General features: G+C 36.6%; 1 protein-coding gene across 1 annotated transcript in view; it reads right to left on the reverse strand.

Moving 5' to 3' along the window:
- The window catches only part of ATM (ATM serine/threonine kinase), a 128,450-nt gene that overhangs the window by 62,220 nt on the left and 52,406 nt on the right, over positions 1–13,824 (reverse strand). The window contains exons 27-32 of the mRNA XM_008581365.1: positions 12,139–12,385; positions 8,899–9,014; positions 7,664–7,790; positions 5,693–5,892; positions 1,258–1,432; positions 359–523 (exon numbers count right to left, since the gene is read on the reverse strand). Coding sequence (XP_008579587.1) covers positions 359–523; positions 1,258–1,432; positions 5,693–5,892; positions 7,664–7,790; positions 8,899–9,014; positions 12,139–12,385 — 1,030 coding nt within the window. The remainder of the gene's footprint in view (positions 1–358; positions 524–1,257; positions 1,433–5,692; positions 5,893–7,663; positions 7,791–8,898; positions 9,015–12,138; positions 12,386–13,824) is intronic.

Below are 13,824 nucleotides of genomic sequence, written 5' to 3' on the forward strand. Positions count from 1 at the left end.
TTAAATATCATCTCTAATGCACATATTAAATTGACCCTCAAAGGATTCAATTATAATTTTGAGATATTCAAGAACCACAGGATCTTATGTGTTTTAAAATCAAGAATATTTTATATCAGATTCCTTGAATATTTAAATTCAGATCTTCACCAGGAAGCTCTGATCTTTATACTTTTACTGCAGTGCAAGGATATACATTGAGATTCATTTTTCTATTAGTTAAGAGGGTAAATCTCATTTTTTTCAAACCATAATAAAAAAAAAAGATTATTTTTTACTGCTGGAGCATTAGAGGTTTTTAATAAGGTATTACAGTCTATGCTCTCTTAAAATTGTAACACAGTGGAATTTTTATTACCTCCAAGAGTGAAAAGGGTCCTCTACTGTATTTGATTTTCTGCTGAGTAACACGTAAATCCTTAAAAACAACATGGTCAGGAAAAGGATCTAAAAGTTTAATCGTGACATAGAGGTTTTCATTATCTTTGTTATCTATCACTAAGTATTTCAGTAAGTCCAGCACCTAAATATAATTAAAAAAGAAAAAAATTAAAAGGGGGTAATATACTTAATTATATTTTAACGTACAACAACTAAAACCTGCTGTAATAAATGATACTTGATCAACCTAGTTCAGATAAAATGTTCTAATTATTTCTAAAGATACCAGCTTTTAGTTTCTGTGCTTTCAAATAATTAGACAAATATGTAAGGTGTTACTACAAAATGGGCACTGAGGCATGAAAATGCCAATATTAACAAAACATTTTATATAGGTAATATCTTACCATCATAATGATGTAAACAGCTATCTTTAGTTTTGACTAACTTCTACACTTCAGCATAAGTAATAGACAAAACTACCAGGTAATTTATTAGATCAAAATTATTAAGTGGTATAGATTAACTGAATACAAAGATTAATTCATTAAGAACATTTTTCCAACCATTTTTCAAAAACTATTTATACTAAAATTACTAATTTTACCAAGTAAATATAAAACATTCATCTCCTCCTAATAATACTTTATCAATATATTTCAAATACCATTTTTTTGTGTGTGTGACCGGTAAGGGGATCGCAACCCTTGGCTTGGTGTTGCCCACACCGCGCTCAGCCAGTGAGTGCACCGGTCATCCCTATATAGGATCCGAACCCGCGGCGGGAGCGCCGCTGAACTCCCAGCGCTGCACTCTCCCAAGTGAGCCACGGGGCCGGCCCTCAAATATCATTTTGAGAATGATTTGGGAAATTACCTGCTTGTGAACTTCCACCTGATCATCCACAAGGGGTATAAGTGTACCAACAATAACGTGAAGATGGTTTTCTAAAGCATCCTTACAGTAAGTCACTGCTGTCTGGCAAACTCGACTTAATAGGTCACAACAAAGGGAGAAGCTACGCAACGACACATCCATGAAATGAGAAGGCCTAATATAGGAAGAAAAATAGGTCCAGGAAACTACTTTGAAATAAATTAACTCAAAAGTCATATTTATTCAACATCACTAATTCTGATATGCTTTGACATGAAAGTCACTTTCATATCTAATACTTTAATGGTTTATAAGCCAAAAAGACTACTGACATCAGCAAAATGCAGAGTATGCAGCTCTATGGTCTCATCATTGAAAAATAAGCAAAAGTGCCAGAGCCAACTTCATTAGAAAGACTCTGTAAACAGTCCAAGGTTTACAGCAAACAAGAAAATGCTGAATCAAGAAAAATGCAACTGAAAAAAAAGCTTTCTGGTGATTGCACTTGTCCTGCTCCACCCCTCCATGGCTCAGCAGCCATGGCAGCCTACATTCTGAGTGGATCACTGCTTTGCTTCCTCATGGTGGTTCTTGAGGAAGCAAAGCAGACCTTATTTGCAAACTATTGTGATGTCTATTCTAACTTGTCTAGGAGTTACTTGAAGGACTAATGCAAGGTGCTTGGCTCTGTTTTGCATAACAAGCCTCATCCAGACTAGAAAAGCTGCAGGGCATTGCTTGAAACTTTGTAAGGCTGACCAACAACCCACAGTAAAGAAGGGCAAAAGATTACTGTTGAGACATGCAATAGACAGCCTAAAGCCAAGGAGGAAAAGCTAGGGAGTTTCTTTGGGAGATCACAGTATGTAAAAGCACTCATAAGTTAGGAGGAATTTAGAAAGCCACACACACACCCAGACCAGAGAGACCCTAAACTTCTACTTGGGGCTGATTCCAAGGCTCAATGCAAGCCTGGCTAAGTGCTGAAGAGTCCCAGCAGAGGCCCAATATTCAAACACTAGGAAAAGTTTATTTTCTCTCTCTTGCTCTCTCTTATTCCACACCCATTTAAGGAAGTCTCATAAATATGCTAAAAGAGGTCAGAGATAAAGGAAAGTGAAAACACAACATACCCAAACTCATGAGATGCAGCAAAGGTAGTGCTGAGAGGGAAATGTGTAGCAGTAAACACCTTCATTAAAAAAAAAAATCTCAATTTAATAACCTAAATTTACATCTTAGGGAACTAGAAAAAAAGAGTAAACTAGACCCAAAGCAAGCAGAAGAAGGAGATAATAAAGTGATAGGTTTTGAACATAACCAGCACCATTTTAGGCAAGGCCAAGCACAAAATGGCCACCAGCCCCAGCCCCCCTTTCCTCACGAGAAGCCTCGTGCCTTCGGCAAAATAGAAACCCTTTGGCTTCCACACTGGTGCAATTTTCCATCCCGGTTGCATCAGCCAGGTGGAGCTTCTGCTCTAGCGTAATGCCCCTCCTCGATTGCATCAGCCAGCCCTGGTGCCCTACAACCTATATACGCTCTCACACCCCAACACCTGGTGCTGCTCTCCACTTTGAGGGCAGCCCCGGCTGCTGCTCTCCATTTTGAGTGCAGCCCGGCAGATTTCTTTTCTTTAATAAAGCTTGATTGGTACCCAGCGTTTTGGCTCACTTTCTTTCATAAAGATTAGAAATAAATAAAACAGAGAATAGAAAAATATTAGAAAGAAACAACAAAACCAAAAATTGATTCCCTGAAAGATAAAACTGACAAACCTCTGGGGCTGGATTTACAAAGAAAAAAAAAGAGAGAGCGAGAGAAGACAGAAATAAAAAGGATTATAAAAGAATACCATGAACAACTGCATACAAAAAATTAAATAACCTAGATTAAAAGTGCAAATTTGCAGGAACACACAAATTGCAAAAACTGACTCAAGAAGAAACAGAAAATCTGAGCAGTCTTGTAAGAACAAAAGATATTGAATCAGTTATAAAGAATATTCCAACAAAGACAAGAGAGGACCAGAAAGCTTCACAGGTAAATTCTACTAAACATTTAAAGAACTAACACCAATCCTTCCCAAACTCTTCAAAAAAGTATAATAGAGAAAACAATTATAACTCATTCTATAAGGCCAGCATTTCTCTGATTCCAAAGCAAGATGAAGACATTATGAGAAAATTAGAATATCTAATACTCCTTATGAATATAGATGCAAAACTCCTCTACAAAATACTAGCAAACTGAATCCAACAGGATATTAAAAGGATTGTACACCACGACCAAGTGAAATTTGACCAGGAATGCAAGAGTGGTGTGATATAAGAAAAATCAATCTATGTAAGACATCACATTAACAGAACGAAGGGAAAAAACTACATTATCTCAACAGACACAGAAAAGGTATTTGACAAAATCCAACACCTTTTCATGATTTAAAAAAACAAAAAACCCTCAGAAAAAAAATAGGAATAGAAGAATTTCCTCAACATAATAAAGGGAACTTATGGAAAACCCATAACAAGCATCATACTCGATAGTAAAAGAATGAAAGCTTTCCCCTAAGATCAGGAAAAAGACCAGGGATGTCCACTTTCGTCACAGCTATTCAACACGGTACTGGAGTTTTATCCAAAGCAATTAAACAAGAAAAACAAATTAATAGCATCTAAATTGAAAAGAAAGAAGCAAAACTATCTCTACTCACAGATGACCTGATCCTATAGCCATAGAAACTTCTAAAGAATTCACAAGAAAACTACTAGAATTAAGAAACAAATTCCACAAGGTTGCAGGTCACAAAATAATACACAAAAATCAATTATGTTTCTATAAAACAGAAATGACAATTCATCTTCATGACCTTGGATTTGACAAAAAGTAGATAAACTGGACTTCATCAAAATTAAAATCCTTTGGGCATCAGTAGACATTATCAGAAAAGTAAAAAGACAATTTACAGAATGAGAGAAAGTATCTGGAAATCACATATCTAATAAGAGTTTAATATCCAGAATATATAAAGAACTCCTAGAGTTCAACAAAAAGACCAAATTAAAAAAAATGGGTTATGGGCCGGCCCGGTGGCGCACTGCAATAGTGCGCCGCTTAGGAGTGTGGTTGGCGCTCCCGCCGAGGGTTCGGATCCCACATACAGACCGGTTCCCGCTCACTGGCTGAGCGAGGCGTGGGAGCAACACCGAGGGTTGCGATCCGTTGCCAGTCCCGGTCCGGTACGGGGGCGACACTGAGGGTTGCGATCCGTTGCCGGACACAGAAAAAGACAAAAAGGAAAAAAAAAAAAACAACAAAAAAAATGGGTTATGAACTTAACTGGGCAAAGAACTTGAATAGACATTTCTCCAAAGAAGAAACACAAATGGTCAATAAGCACATGAAAAGATGTAAAACATTATTAGCCACTAGAGAAATACAAAATGAAAACCACAATGATATACCACTTCACACCTACCAGGATGGCTATAATAAAACAAATAGAAAATAATAAGTGGAGGTGAGAAAGTGAAGAAATTGGAACCCTTGTGCATTGCAGGTGAGATGTTAAATGGGCAGCTGCTGTGGAAAACTGTTTGACAGTTCCTCGAAAAGTTAAGTATAAAATTACCACGTGACCCGCCAATATCATCCTAGGTATGTACCTAGAATTGAGAACAGGGACTCAAACAGATATCTATACACCACTGGGCATTGCAGCATTATTCACAACAGTCAAAAGACAGAAACTACCCAAGTGTTCACCAACTGATGAACAGACAAGCACATACAATGGAATATTATTCATCTATAAAAAGAAATGAAATTCTGATACATGCTACAAAGATGGATGAAACTTTAACACACTTTAAGTGAAATAAGTCAGACACAGAGAACAAATACTTTACAATCCCACTTTTACGAAATACCTAAATTAGGCAAATTCATCAAGACAGAAAGTAGACTAGAAGTATCGGGGGCTGAAGGGAAGGGGGAATATGTAGTTACTGCATAAAACTGTAAACATAATTAATGTCACTATACTGGACATTTCATGATGAAAATGACAAATTTTATGTTACATATTTTACCACAATAAAAAAAACCCAATAGAAATCTCATTAAAATCAATGGAAAAGATCAGGGATGTTAAATTAAATATACAACCCCACTTCTATAATAACATATTTATTTGAGGCAATCTATAACTAGAACATTTATTTTAAAATGTTGAAGATCCTTAGTACTTGAGATTTCTAGAGATGAAAATGTAGCAGTGCAATTTTTAAAAACTAACAGGTAGATATATATTTTAAAAGCAAAAGTCAGAAAACAATACTCTGGGGTCTACCTCTAAGAAAGCATATACATTTTCAGTTAAAAGAACAGGGTAGAAAAACTATTTATATATTAGTCCATTTAATATATTATTTACCTTTTGTTGATATAGTGAATCAAAGTATAAATAACATCTCGAAGAACAAAGGCCCAAGCTCCTCCTAAGCCACTTTTTATATCTTTCAGTAATAAACTAACAAACACGTGATATATTTTAAGAATTCTGTGCCTTTTATAAACATTATTTGTCTCAGCTGCTTGCTCACATATGGCTAGAAGAATTTTCTGATAGGAATCCTAGAAAATAAACATACATTAGTAAAAACTTGTCTCATCAAGTATACTCAGCCATAATAAATACATTTTATATTTAAAATAACTAAATAACAATTTAGATTTGGATTTGGTATCAAATGCGAAATATTACATAAAGAAAATCACTATCTTAAACTTAAAAAAACTATTGTCAATTTGTTTTCAGATAGTAAACTATAATTAAATAGTATATTCTCATTCAAACGCAAATACACTCTCTGAGCTAACATGAGCTAATAAGACGTATATGACTAAAGTATCGCAAAATACTGGACTAATAGGAGGTCAAAAAGTTCGTAGAAAAATGGACTTAAAAGGTAAAAATAAAAATATAAACTTTATTTCTCAACATAACCTCCACCAATTTCAAGACACGTTTGTAAATGATGATACCAGCCATTCAGTCCACCTCTGAAAAACTGAGGATCCTGGAAATTTAACTATCTCAATGCAGTATTTTTTATACCATTAACAGAAGAAAAATGGATGCCCTTTAAAGAGTTTTTTAAGATTAGGAAACAAATAGAAGTCAGAAGGAGACAAATCAGAAGTGTAAGGTAGATGCCTAATGATTTCCCTTTGAAATTCTCACAAAATTGCCCTTGTTTGATGAGAATGAATAGGAGCATTGTCATGGTGGAGAAGGGTTCTCTGGTGAAGGTTTCCCAGGTATTTTGCTCTGGCTAACTTTCTCAAAACACTCTCATAAGAAGCAGATGTTATCATTCTTTGGCCCTTCAGAAAGTCAACAAGCAAAATGTCCTGAGTATCCCAAAAAACTGTTGCTGTGGCCTTTGCTCTTGACCTGTCTGCTTTTACTTTGATTGGACCACTTCCACCTCTTGGTAGCCCTGGCTCTGATTGCACTTGGTCTTCAGGATTCTACTGGTAAAGCTATGTTCAGCTTTCTGTTATAATTCTTTGAAGAAATGCTTCAGGATTTTGATCCCACTTGTTGAAAATTTCCATTGAAAGCTCTGCTATTGTCTGCAGTTGATCTGGGCCCAACAGTTTTGGCACACATTGAGTTTGCTCAACTTAAATTTTTCAGTCAGAACTGTGTAAGGGGAACCGACTGAGATATCTATGGTGCTGGCTAGTGTCTCTGCTGTTAAACATTGGTGCTCTCCAATTAGGACATGAAAAAGATTAATTTTTTCCTCTCAAATTGATATGGGTGGTCTGTCACTGTGGGCTTCATCTTTAATATTGCCTTGTCCTTTTTTAAAATGAGTTATCTATTTGCAAACTGCCGATTTCTCTGGGGCATTGTCCCCATAAACTTTTTATAAAGCATGAATGATTTCACCATTCTTCCACCCAAGCATCACCATAAATTTAATGTTTGTTCTTGCTTCAATTTTAGCACAATTCATGTTGCTTTGATAGCAGCTCTTTTCAAACTGATGTCTTATCCTTCTTAGTGCCTCAATCTAGATCCTTTTCATATATGTTATAATAAGTTATTAGGAGTTTATTTGGTGCAAAGAAATTTTGCAACCCATGCAGCTTTTTTCATGATACACATTTTCCATGAACTTTTTGAAGACCCCTCATATGAACACATTTTAACTAATGCTCACAAGTAAAATACCAAGATATAAACTTGTAAATGAGTGTTTTTCTTTTTTAATTATTCAGATAAATTTTCCATTTGTTTACTTTTCTCTCTCCAAAGTGTACTTACACGGATTTTTCTAGCTGAAAAGAAGAAATTCTCTCTTCAATTATTACACTAGTAATGTATACTCACGGGACTCTTAGAAAGAATTTCTAAAATGCTTTTAAGCTTGGTTTTATGACAATTGCTGATATAGGCAAATGTTGCTTTAATCACATGCGATGGAAAATAAGGTGGATTAGGAGCAGGATCCAAATCCCTAAAAAAGTTATAGGAGAAAATGCAGTCATCATTTTCAAAAAACAATTATCAATAAAAACAGGTTTTATTGATAGACCAGTGAACTCCCAAGTCAAATTTCACATGATGATAACCCCCAAATTTTAAAACTATTTTTTAACTAAAAAACTATACTTTTAATAAAATCATAAATGACATTACCACAGTCCATATACAATCCGAAATTCTAAATACCTTTCACCCTCTACGACTTAAACAATCTTAAATGATTTGTTTAAAATGGTTTGCTTAAGGGCCAGCCCTGTGGCTCGTGGCTCACTTGGGAGAGTGCGGCACTGGTAGCACCGAGGTCGTGGGTTTGGATCCTATATAGTGATGGCGGTGTGCTCACTGGCTGAGCAAGCGTGGAGCTGACAACACTGTGCCAAGGGCTGCTATCCCCTTACCAGTCAAAAAAAAAGAAAAGAAAAAAAAATGGTTTGCTTAAATAATCTTTTATAAAGTTAATGGCAGCTCCACAAATGAGCCTTAGTATTACTTCACTTCAGGTCTATGCTAGTCATGTAAAAGCAATACTATTTTAAGATACGGCAATGGCACTATTTAGATAGAATAAATTTATATATGTAAAAGTACTTTGTGAGATATTATTACTATTTCACATGCCTAGCACAGTAGGGTATATAAAAAGTAGAGGGTGTTTTCAAATATTTGAAATAGTCAAGCTGAGAAAATAACTCTAACCAAGGAGGTTTCACATCCAAATTAAATTGTACAGCTAAGAAACATGGTAAAGAAAAGGTGAACATAGGATCATAAAGAAAGGCAAATCACAGATAAGGAAAAGAAAACCAGGAATATGCATGGAGAAAAAAATTTCAACAGACAACAGCTGGCACAATTGCCAACAAAGTGGTCAAACTAGAAAATACAATTACTGTCGGGAGACTACAGTAAAAGTGGATAGTAAGTACTCCAATTCAAAGTTGGCTATTTTTAAAGAAACAAGCTTTTAAAAAAGAATATATGTCTAAAAGCTGAAACAGACATTTGAAGGTGACAACCAACGAACTTCCTTAGGAACTTATGAAGTTGTAGGTAGTTCTCTAAATTTAAAATGTACATACCCCGAAAAGTCACAGAGGTCAGTGCTTTGGCTGGCACCAGAATTTGTTGGTTCATGTAATGTCATCAATAATTCCACCACAATCTGTGGTAAATTACTAATAAATAAATGATCAATCTGAAAAGACACATAATTAAGATACTTAATATTTTTATATTTTTGACCTTTAAGATGACTCAATGGGCTTATGTTAGTGCCTTCTTTCCAAAATTATTCAATGACTATAAAAGAAAATAGATAGCCAGAAGTCCAAGGTCTACAAGACATATAGCTAACTCCATTTTCTTCAATGCAGTGAATTGTAGACTGAGAGGAAGGTAGGGAAATTCTAACAAACAAGGCCCCCTTAATCCAAATCTTTAGTTTAATTTTAAAGAAGCATTTTAACTAAGTCTTCAGGGCTAGCATTGTACAACGGTACCTCAAAAGGCTCATGGAAAAATTCGTATTATCTCTTAATTGTACTTTTCCATGAACTTTTTGAAGTACCTTTATATTCCTCAACCTGGTAATTCTCCTGCCAACCAAATACCCCACTGATCTATACTGCTCCTCAATCTTCATTTTACTTTTGATTTGGGAACTCTGTCTCACTTGTAGAACTTTACTAAGAATTTCCACCAATTGGAAATTCCTATCTTTTTTCTCTGTATGACTTCTCAGACATCTACATGGATGATATCCCAAATTCTGAGGATAGCTCCTACCCACATCCCCTTTCATCAATAGTAGACTAAAATACTTCTCCACAGGAGTGGACTTTTCATCAGTCTGCTTCCTGCTACAGATAGCCTCACAAAAGGCACAGATCTCTAAATTTAAAGAATGAGTCTGCTATGTTACATCTTGGCCAAATGAATGAGAACTGTTAATTCTTAAAGGTGGATTTATTAACTCTCCAAAAAAGGAATTACAGTGCTCTAAACTAAAAGGTAAATGGCTGATTTACTTCATGAATGAAGAAGTTTGGAAACATATTTCATAATAACAAAAAGTCTTTAAGGAGGTAACAAGATAGAAACCTAATGTAAAGATCCTAGCCTTTCCCTAGTTTTAGATTAGTTGTCCACGTAATCAACTCCAAGGTTTCAACCCTTTTAAAATCCAGCCTCATTCCAAAGTATATCTGGAATAAGTAAGGAAAAACTAGTCAAGTCTCATTAATATCAGAGGAAAAATTAATAAGTTTCCTTACACATAGTATGATAACTAACGTCACAAGTTTCATATGATTCTCTAATAAGCCAGATTTGTAACATCTAGCCAAGGTACAAAGAAATTGTTCAGATGTCTAGATACAGCCAACAATCTCATTAACTGTGAACATTTCAGGCGTTTAACAATTGGCAGTTTTAGAAGACTCAAAGACTGACAATAGTTGCACTAACACTTATCCATAGAAAAAAAGAATCTAAAAGATTGATGCAGAGAAACTATATAATAGAGAAACAATAAAAAAAATTATACTTAATGTTAAATGAAATTGAGACTAGCAAAAATTTAACTTATGTCTACAACCAAGAAGCTAATAAATTATTATTTAATTTATGCCTCTCTTCATTCTTGAGATTGGTGTTTCAATCAGGGTTGAATGAAATCACTTTTCCCTCCAAAACCTATTCTGACTCTGAAAATTATCTTTTGGTTTGAATACATTTAAAAAAAAAAAAAAAAGGTAAGATCAGGGGTGCTCAGCAATCTAAGCTGGGAGGGGTAGAAGCAGACAGAGTATCTCTCTCAAATTCCATCCACAACCTCTGGAGTGCCAACATTCTGTTCCATCTGTCTTTTGGGAAAGAAGTCCTCTTTTCACCATTTGGCTCCAGACTACAGATTTACAACCAGTTCTGACTAGGTCCACTTAAGCAATGGAGGCACTTGCTGTTCCAGTTTTTGGTTCAATATAGATAGCTAGGAAACAAACAAAAGTCTCTTGACACTTATCCAATCATAATTCTTTTTTTTTTTTTCCTTTTTGTCTTTTTTCGTGTCCGGCAACTGATTGCAACCCTCAGTGTCGCGCCCGTACCGGACCGGCACCGGCAACGGGATCGCAACCCTCGGTGTCACGCCCGCACCTCGCTCAGCCAGTGAGCGGGAACCAGTCTGTATGTGGGATCCGAACCCTTGGTGGGAGCACCGCTGCGCTCCCAACCGGCGCACTGTAGCAGTGCGCCACCGGGCCAGCCCCATAATTCTAATATAAACCAAGTTTGGTTAGTCAGCCCTTACTTACGTCCAAAATGAATGAATAAATGACAGAATAAATTTGAAGGGAACAAATCTTTTTTACCTTAAAAATATGTGCATGTCTTTTAATATAAGTTGCCTCAAATAATTTTGGATGTATATAAAGTATTACAAAATAAAGCTTGTCAGATCCTTCTTGACTCCTCCTTTTAACAAATACTTAAAGAGTACTGAAAATATACTAGGTGGTTGGGATACATTAGGAGAAAGAAAGATAAAAATCCTGCCTTCATAATGCTTATATTATGGTAGAGAAAACTGATATAAATATATTTCAAAAGTAAATTATATCATATGCTAGAATGTAATAAGTGTCATAAAAAAAGAAAAGGCAGGGTACAGGAACTTGGGATGGTACTTTACCTGGAAAAGTGGAAAGCTTGGTGAGATTCTGAAGAGGGAGTAAAGATATTCTAAACAATGTTCAGTATTACTTGAATTTAACAACCAATTTGCCTTCATGTATTAACAGCAATTAAAATTAACTTTTAAAAAGGCAGAAGCAATAAAATTATTCCAAAAGTTTTTGGGGTTTTTTTTTTGTGTGTGTGTGTGTGTGTTATTTCTGATTAAAAACATTTCCTCTTGGGCCGGCCCGGTGGCGCACTGCTACAGTGCGCCGCTTGGGAAGCACGGCAGCGCTCCCGCCGAGTTCGGATCCCACATACAGACCGGTTCCCGCTCACTGGCTGAGCGAGGTGCGGGGGCAACACCGAGGGTTGCGATCCCATTGCCGGTCCCGGTCCGGTACGGGCGCGACACTGAGGGTTGCGATCCGTTGCCGGTCACGAAAAAAGACAAAAAGACAAAAAAAAAAAAAACAAAAAACATTTCCTCTTATTTAAAACCCAATCAAAGGAAGAGAACAACACATAACAAAAGATTCATGGGTTAGCTATGAAAGATAATGATGAATAAATAGCCTTAAAATTTAAAGCTTACATCTCAGATCGATTCGGGGGTAAAAAGAAGGTAAAAGTTGAAGTCATACCTGTTTTCCCAAGAAGTTTTCACCTTTAAGGATATCATAGACTTTGGTGGCAGTGTCTCTTTGCTGTGCTATACCGCTGTCTCCTGTACTCTCGTAGGCAAAATAAGGAAGAATATTTACAAGAATCTTTGGAAAGCAGTTGGTTAGAAGACTTTTCCAGTCCTCTTGAATATGACTAGCAATAGACTTCACCTCTTCAAAATGACTTCTAATTACCAGATGTGGAATCAAAACTTTATAAGAAGATCTAAAAATATAAAAATTTAAGATATAGTGTATGTATAACTTTTCAAAGTAAAATTTTATAATATGGTTCTTAAAATAATAAAATGATTTAATATAGTCAGTGATGGAGTTTGGACGTGTTGTCCCCTCCAAAACTCATGTGGAAGGCGTGGCAGCCTCCACCCAGATTCCAGAGGATGTCTGGAAAAGCCTGGGGACCCAGGCAGAGACCTGCCACAGGGGTGGAGCCACCGTAGAGGTCATCTACTAGAGCAATGCTGAGCAGAAAAGTGGGGTCAGATACCCCACAGAGAAATGTCTAGTAGAGCCAAGGCAGTGGGGCTGATGCCAGGAGTCCAGAAATGCAAGGCCGGTGGTAACATGCAACTCAGGCCTGGAAAATCTGCAGGCACCAGCTCAACCCACTGGGCTGCACCTGGCAGAGCTGTGGAAGCGAGGCTGCCTGAAGCTTTGGGGGCCCAGATGCCCAGTTGTGCCCAGGATGCAGGAGTTTGAGTCAAAGAAGATTATTTTGGAGCGTTAAGACATAATGTCTGCCCTGCTGGGCTTCAGACTTGTTTGGGGCCTGTTTCTCCTTTCTTTTGGCCTGTTCCTCCCTTTTGGAAAGGAAATGTGTAACGAATGCCTGTTCCACCATTGTATCTTGTCAACAGATAAATTTGGTTTTGTTTTTCAGGTTCACAGCTAGAAGGGCTTTTGCTTTTGGGCTCAGATGAGACTTGGGACTTTGGACTTTTAAGTTGGTACTGGAACAAGCTAAGAATTTTGGGACTGTTGGGATAGAATTTTGGGATAGTATTTTGTATGTGAGAGTGACATGAGTTTTGGGGGAATGATGGAGTTAGGATGTGTTGTCCCCTCCAGAACTCATGTGGAAATTTGATCTCCAATGTGGCAGTGTTGGAAACTGATTGAAAAAACTATCCAGACATTTATATGGAATAACAAAAAAGACCATGCATAGCCAAAGCAGTGCTGAGCAAAAAAAAATAAAGCTGGAGGCATAACACTACCTGACTTTGAACTATACTACAAAGCTATAATAACCAAAACAGTATGGTACTGGCATAAAAACAGACACACTAACCAATGGAATAGAATAGAGAATCCAGAAATCAACCCACACACCTATAGCCATCTGATCTTTGACCAAGGCACCAAGCCTATACACTGGGAAGAGACTGCTTCTTCAGCAAATGGTGCTGGGAGAACTGGATATCCATATGCAGGAGAATGAAACTAGACCCATACCTTTCACCATATACTAAAATCAACTCAGATTAAAGAATTAAATATACACCCTGAAACAATAAAACTTCTTAAAGAAAACATAGGAGAGTCACTTCAGGAAATAGGTCTGGACACAGACTTCATGAATAAGACCCCAAAAGCACGGGCAACCAAAGGAAAAATAAACAAATGGGATTATATCAAACTAAA

Source organism: Galeopterus variegatus, unplaced genomic scaffold (genome assembly GCF_000696425.1).
Source record: "Galeopterus variegatus unplaced genomic scaffold, G_variegatus-3.0.2 Scaffold2336, whole genome shotgun sequence".
NCBI classification, from domain to species: domain Eukaryota; kingdom Metazoa; phylum Chordata; class Mammalia; order Dermoptera; family Cynocephalidae; genus Galeopterus; species Galeopterus variegatus.